The 7,500-nt window shown below is 37.5% G+C and overlaps 2 protein-coding genes and 1 long non-coding RNA gene across 5 annotated transcripts in view; 2 read left to right on the forward strand and 1 right to left on the reverse strand.

The window, feature by feature from the left end:
- LOC137983838 (uncharacterized) overlaps window positions 1–4,584 on the forward strand; it is a 6,405-nt gene extending 1,821 nt beyond the window's left edge. Inside the window, exons 2-7 of one of the 2 annotated variants that reach the window (XM_068831011.1) lie at window positions 147–483; window positions 821–1,090; window positions 1,360–1,561; window positions 1,917–2,145; window positions 2,513–2,635; window positions 3,047–4,584. In XM_068831011.1, the coding sequence (XP_068687112.1) occupies window positions 147–483; window positions 821–1,090; window positions 1,360–1,561; window positions 1,917–2,145; window positions 2,513–2,635; window positions 3,047–3,776 (1,891 nt within the window). In that variant the 3' untranslated portion in view covers window positions 3,777–4,584. The remainder of the gene's footprint in view (window positions 1–146; window positions 484–820; window positions 1,091–1,359; window positions 1,562–1,916; window positions 2,146–2,512; window positions 2,636–3,046) is intronic. The other variant, XM_068831012.1, reaches the window with a different exon arrangement.
- The window catches only part of LOC137983869 (uncharacterized), a 498,488-nt gene that overhangs the window by 206,367 nt on the left and 284,621 nt on the right, over window positions 1–7,500 (reverse strand). The gene's annotated exons all lie outside the window — the stretch shown is intronic.
- The window catches only part of LOC137983858 (dedicator of cytokinesis protein 9-like), a 265,413-nt gene that overhangs the window by 87,783 nt on the left and 170,130 nt on the right, over window positions 1–7,500 (forward strand). The gene's annotated exons all lie outside the window — the stretch shown is intronic.

Below are 7,500 nucleotides of genomic sequence, written 5' to 3' on the forward strand. Positions count from 1 at the left end.
GTGATGATTACTTTTAAAAGGTAAATTTGTAAAAAGAAAATAACTGCCATTAAATAATTTAGAATGTGTAAATAACACTGCTGTCACACTATTAATGGTACAGACCATTTAACCTGATGATGTACATGTTCTATTTCTTTTAAAAGACTGGTTGGTGATAACATTGATCATGAGACACATGCCAGAATACAAAGTAAGGAACACACAAATCGTTCAATTCACTGGACACACCAGTATGCAATTCTAGATAGGGTGCAAGACCCCACCCTTGAGAAGCACATAAGTCAAAAGGATGTGGATGATGTCCAACTCATTGAGTTACTGCCAGATAAAGATGTACAAGCCAATTTTCTTCAAAATTGGGCTATTCTTGCAAGTAGAATAATCACAAAGTACCTACCTTCTCTGAAATGTTTGAGTGATGTGGTAATTCGTCACATTCCCCATGAGTACTCCGAAGAAATGTCCAAGAAATCTGACACTGTGAGTATGTTCATGCTATATTATGTTTTTGGGTAACATTTTAATTTAATATTGTTAGGCAAAATATTTGTTTTTTTTTTGTTATTTCCATTTTCACCGTACCTCAATAACGAAGGGTATAAGGTGTAGTCAATTTGTACAACTGAATCTTCCACACATCAACAAATCTGAATGAATGAATGGCCCTGCCTTCTATACCCCATCACCCACTCTCCCTTATGGGAGTAGCAAGGATCAGTCCTCGTAGAACTTTTGTTTGAAAAACATATATTTTTTGCTTTTTTTCTAGTTTTGAAGAAACATCAACTTTCTTGTAAATCAACTTTTCATTTTTCAGTGCATGTTGTCAATGGAATTTCTCAATCCCAATGTTGCTGGTGACATGGCACAGCTCCTTGTACACAATCAAGAGAAATTTGTTCCGTGCCTTGAGACAGAAACCCAAAAGGTCATTCTTGAAAGTGTCCCTCTCCATGGGGATCAACTGTTTGAGGAGAGAGCCAGAAATACTGCATGGACCTTCAGAGATGGAATAGATGAGTACGAACGACTGGAAGGCATTGGTCATGAACATGCTGACTGGCATGCCAAAATGACACTCTACAAGGTGAGTGGCTTTTTATCAATTGCAAAAAGTAACAAAAAAGCATGACTGCAAATTGAAAATATTTAGAATATTAATAGAACATATTTTTACAACTAATTAATTAATTAGTTAGTACGTAGCTATTTGAACCAGTAATGAGATAATATCAAGTGGAATGGGTCTTGACTGTGCTCCTGGTCTTGAAAGGGAAATCATTTAGGCTAGTTTTGTTCTTTTGTATGATGTACATTTATGAAGTCTAATGACTTGTTACATTGTTTGTACTGCAGACTGAATTTAATACATTTGTTGACCATTCTTCTGTTGCTGAGAAAGGAACGACACGAGCCAGCATGAACCGAACGGGAAAAACCAATGCCGCTAAAGGTGTAGAGAACCACTATAATGAATACAGTGAGTTCCACGCGAGAGAGTTTGAAGCCCATGTGTGTGCAGCTTTCATGGAGATGACAGGGATGAAAACTATTAAAGGTTTGACATCTCTGTGATAAAACATTGTGCAGATAATGACTGTAGATGAGGACACAGAACGTGTGAGATCCATTTTTGTTCCTCGTGTCCCATCCACTCATGACTTGATACTAGGTTTTTAAATTAGACAAAGTTGTTTTCTATATTTGAACCCTAAAAAATCGACAGTGGTAAATATTAATGTAGTTATAAATGTCAACACAGGTTACATGTTTGAATTCCAAGATAAATTTGAGACAGCTTTATGGGAATTGAAGTAAGAAGTGGATAAAACACTGATGCCACCATATTGGGCTATGGGTATTTTCTTGAATATCTTCATTGTGAACGTATGAGCTGCTATTGCTTTTTTTAGATACACCCCAAATCAACCTACCACACACGTCGGAACTGAAGGCAAGCAGGGGAAAGTGGCTGATAGAGATTTGTCAGCAACTTGTCAAGAAGTTTGTGTTTGACATTAGAGAAATCAATGCTCTAGTGGACCAAACCCAACAGCTTGATAACGCAATGCGGGAAGCTCCTTTTAAGTGCCGCTTTGAAAATTGTGATAGAACATACGGCTATCACTCTGGACGCGTAAGGTACTAAAGTGTTCTTCTTATACATTTTACAGACTTTACAGTACAATACTTAACTCAAGATGGGAAAAACAAGTAGCTGATATGTCATGTTTCACAGCTATTTTCCAGGACGTACTATTAGTAAACTAATATCAATTTTTTACACTATAGTTGCAGGGCATGTACTAACTTTACTTGTGTTAAATATCACAAAGTGCCTCATTATTAATTTTAGACCACTGAAATCCTTGTTTCATATTGCTCCGAAAGACCTTTAATGCTAATTGTAGAGGAGACCTCAAGGAGTCCTGCACCGTAATTCAGAAATTGATTTTTATCAATAACAATTTGTGATTCGTAACACATGCATTAATGCATTTGTCCACAGGCATGAAGTTTCATCTCACAATTTGTCCTTTGATAGTGGTCATGATGATAGAGATCAACTCGGCTATTTCTTTTGCCGCATAAGATGTGGAGAGGTTTTCAAGACAAAGCAAACCAGAAAGAGGTATCTTGACGAAGATTGTACCCATCTTTGATTTAAAAATACTAAAATATTGTTTCAGAAATGTATAAATTAGTTCCATTTGTTACATGATTTCTTCCATTCTGTCAGGCAAACATTTTCAGCCCTTCAATCAAACAGTTCAATTCACGTTGGAATTTTTATTTCCTTGGCTTAAATATTTCAACTATGTAAGTGATCGGGATAAAATGTTCTTGGCAGTATCAAAACAGAAGGAAAACGCTGTAAAAATTGGGAAAGTGATTACCAAAGGTCAATCTCATGCTGCAAAGTAAATATCAGCAGTGGTTTTGCTTATACCATTGATTTCATAGCAAGGTGATAGCAGAACTTCCTTAGAGACTCTGTTTACTGAGATAATTGAATGAACAATGATTTGAATTTTTTTTATAGGCATGAACTTCAGCAGCATCAAAAAGCCTTTGAGGATGAAGCCAGTGATGGACCACCCAAAGATTCAAATGAAGATTTTTTATTTAATTATCACAGTGCAAAACTTGCTTTTGGTTTCATATTGTTTGAGTTCAGTGATGCTATCAAAAAAGGAGATGGCCACAGGTTGTTTAACCTCTATAAATTAGCTCTTTTAATCTACAAATGTAATGGCCATTTCAAATATGCCTACATTGTGCTTCTTTACTTAGTTAAGTGCATTGCAATCCTTTCCAAGTTCCAAGCTTTTAGACTTAAGTGGAACCGATTTTTCAATAGGAGTGGAGGTAAGGGGAAGAATATACCCTTAGATCTTGAAAAAGAATTTCAAAACAAAGATCTCAAGGTTACCTGGGTTGCACTGGGACCAAATTTAGATGAAAATAATGCTGAACGCACTGCAGGCTGCCTGGAGTCCATGAGGTTAATACAGACCTCTGTTGATCGTGACTGCAATAAAGATAAGCGGACCAGCCACAGGGCATGCCCTAAGGAAGTGGAAGCAGTTGAGCAGATAACAAGTGACTTGATGGAGGTTGAGGCCTTCCATAAGCAGGAAGGTAGAGAGGGATATCCATCATTTCCTAAATTTGAAAGAAATCTCTTAAAGAAGCTTGATTTCCGAGACCTTCATAAGTGGATGAAAGAGCATCTTCAGCTCTGGGGATCAATTTATCAAGAAAAAGACTAGTCCATTTTGTAGTGACAGTGTAACAGCTGCAGTAACTGTGAAATTAAAAAAATGAGGGTTATGCTACAGGGAAAATTGAAAACCAACTTTTTCTTAACCTTGTATTGTTCTGCCTGTGTTTTACGTGCCATAAGTTCAAGATTATGAAGGATCCATCTGTATACTATAATTTCAGTGCATTCATGGTGGAGAGGTATATGGTGTACTTATTACAGGTGAACTGTTGTTGACAGGGAAACCCCATAGAGACAGCTGACTGAAACACCAATTCTTTTTACATGAACCTTAGTATGGGTAACCAAATGGTGACGCGAGAAATTAGGGAATAATTTCACACGCGTTTTGTCCAAATTCAAAAAATTTCCTGAGCCTTTAGGCAAGGGAAATTATTTGATTTTGGACAAAATGCAAGTGAAGGTATTGCCTAATTTCATGGGTTTACCATTTGATTAGCTATTAATAACATGGGTGCCAATTTACTCCTTAATTTTCAAACCTGGATGCCATTTTAGCACTATATGAAAAGTTGCCATGGCAATAATGTAATTTCACATGTGAAATTATAAATTAACGCTGAAATTTTACGCCAAATTTAACGAATAATTTGTAACCCATGTTATTACATACATAATTCATTTTACATGATACAATTTAAAGAACTGAACTTAGATGTACATGTAATATAAATGAGAATAAGGGCTTTCTAATAAATACTGTTACTCATACACATACACCTGATTAAGATTATTATTATTATTATTATTATTATTATTCTTATATTGCAAAAATAACTTAGCAGATTAATTGTATTGGTCACTGCCACTGTCAGAAGAAGAGTCTGAAAAATCAATGTCAAAGTCCAAATTATTTACATCAAAAGGCAATAAAGTTGGGAATTGCTCCTTGTTGTTGAAGAAAGCAATGGTGTCCTCAAAGTTGGGAATGTCAAAGAAAATCTCTTGCAGCACCTCTAAAATCTTTATTGCGTCCTTCAGAGAAAAAACAGGAAAGTTTTCTGTTATGTCTTTAACAGAAAAAATTATGGCACAATTGTTGGAAATGTCATCCACAAGTTGAGGTGAAAAGCCATGTGTAGAAGTGCTGTCTATTGAACACAGTTCAATTGATTGACTTAGAACTTCCATCAATGCAACCTTTACATCATGTTTGTCATCTGAGGTAACTAACCTCTTGTGAGGATGTTTCTCCACTTCACAACTTTCACTAGCTATTTCAAATGGCAAAATTTCACCATCACATTTAGTACCACCACATTGACAATTTGAGCTGCAGTAGCTGCAGCAGCCATGAAGTGGTTGCTGTGGCACAATCGAATTGTCCAGAGATTGGAATGCAGATACCCTGTAGCAACCTTGAGCACGTACAAACTCCTTGACCTGTTTTTCACAGGGGCCAAGTTGCTGCCCATGATAAAAGACCACAATGTGGGATTGCAAACCATCCCTCCCAGCTCTCCCTGCTTGCTGCAGCTGATCTAGGATGGTCCTTGCTGGACCCCAGTTAATAACATAACGTATGTCGGGAAAGTTTATACCCATGCTAAGGGCACTTGTAGCCACCACAATACGCTTCACTCCATTTTCTTTAAATGATGCCACCAATCTTTCTTTACTCGCTGGCCAGGAATTTGAATGGTAGATCCCAATCAGACAGTTTTTGTTTTCCTTGTCTCCAGAGTAAATTGCATTGCCAAGCTTCATCATCAGGTAATTAACAACACTGGCAATTTCATTTAAGGTGTTGCAGAAGATTATGGTTTTGGGACACTGTGTACCTTTATTCAACACCAAATCTACTAGCCATTGCAGCTGCTGGAACATTTCGCCCTTTTTCACTTTCTTGACTGAAAATCGCAAATTTTCTCTGTTGGGGCTCACAAGGACAGTAAGAGCCTCTGGTTGAAGGCAAAGTAAATTTTTTATGGTGGCCTGTGTGCTATGGTCAGCTGTCCCAGTAAGTGCAGCAATGGGTGTCCCTAAAATAAAGCAGCAGTTGACAATTATTCACAGAAGTGGAGGTATGGTTGTAATGTTGTCATCCTCCTTACTGCAGTTAACTTCTTTTTGTTTTGTTTTTTAAGGCGAAAGAGGTTGAGCTCTAGGTTGGAAAACCCTTTTCCCTGAGAGCCGTGATTGTCTTTCTAAAAAGTGACTGTAACAGAATGCCTGTATGTCGCTAAAATGTAGAGTTTGCTAGCTTTTTTAGAGTTGGGGAGGGATCGTAGATCTTTTTCACTGACACTGAGGTGAATAATTGTTTTAGTATATACCACACAAGCTGAATAACTAGCGGACCAAAGAGTAACTTTATTTGTGCCAATATACAGGCGAAAGCCATTCTGTTTTTCTTTGGCTCCTCGAAGGTGAAGAGTACTTCACTAATGACCTCCGAGCTAGCCAATCAGCGTGCCCAAAAAGTACTATCCACTTGTGTGGTATATACTAACAGTTAACATTAATACTCAAATAGAGCATAGTCAATTTCTTTATGGGTAACGACAAGGAAGAACCATTGAGTACCTTATACTGCTCACATGAAAAAGAATAATTATAATATCCAGTGAAAATCTGCATATAAGAACCTAGATTTCTTGAGGTTAGGCAGGACAGCTTCGTATATTTTAAGGTATTAATAGTTTTCAAAATTCAGACTGATTAGGTTCCATAAAGGTCCAAGAAGAACATCGAAATATAATTATTTTTTATTTTATAATAGATTTAGAGTTTACATCATCCATATTGCACTGTAGCTTTATGGAAAGCATATTTCTAGTGAAAACCCCCCAAAATGTAAGTTAGGGAAAACACAATGAAGCCTATCAACAACGTTTTGTCATCGCACACAAAATTCAGAATTTAGACCATCAAAGGTGGAGTGTTTTTTGTATGAGAAACTATTTTCCGTTGCCAGATTTCAGCCTGTAGGTTCAGAGATCACTAGGCTCTTACATGTGGGTTTTTTCCCGCACTCTAGAGTAGATACGAACGGTCGATGTGGTCCAAACACAAATTATGATAAAATCCTGACGAAATTTTTTCCTCACCTTGCTTAAAAAAGGATCGCAACATGGACAGCCTTCCAAATGCTTCTCGGAACGCAGAAGCACTTTGCTTTCCTTGCTTCTTATTCCTGTAAATGGAAAAAATATAATGTAGGAGCTGGTAATCGACAAAAAGATTTAAAGCGAAACCGCGGTTAACGAGAGGATGTTAAACTCTCGCCCTAAACAAATAGGTGGCAAAGGTTACTACAATAGCTTGATAATATACCTCTTTCCAGTCCAGGTCTCCACTGTATGCGACTCGTCAACGACGATTGCGGCAAGAGAGCTTTGGAATCTCGAATTCTTTTTTAAGATTTCAAGGAACTCTTTGTCCAGCGCATTTTCCGCGGACGAGAACAATAACTGGAATTTACCCACTTGCACATCTGCAAGGGAAGCTTCTGGCAATGAATTCGCTGTGAGGCCCATGGATTTCGCCTCCTTTATCTGATCTTCAATCAAGCTTCGAAGCGGACAAATCACCAGAACACAGGCACAATCTTTTGACATCTTCTCCTTAACTCCCACGAGTATTTGATAGATAGCGCTTTTGCCAAAACCAGTTGGCAAAATTGCGAGGACATCCTGTCCATGGACTAAACTCTTTATGGCAGCTTCTTGCTCCGGTTTGAGATCAATCTGTTTACCGTTTTCAGAAAG

The sequence above is a fragment of the Montipora foliosa genome, chromosome 13 (genome assembly GCF_036669935.1).
Source record: "Montipora foliosa isolate CH-2021 chromosome 13, ASM3666993v2, whole genome shotgun sequence".
Taxonomy (NCBI): domain Eukaryota; kingdom Metazoa; phylum Cnidaria; class Anthozoa; order Scleractinia; family Acroporidae; genus Montipora; species Montipora foliosa.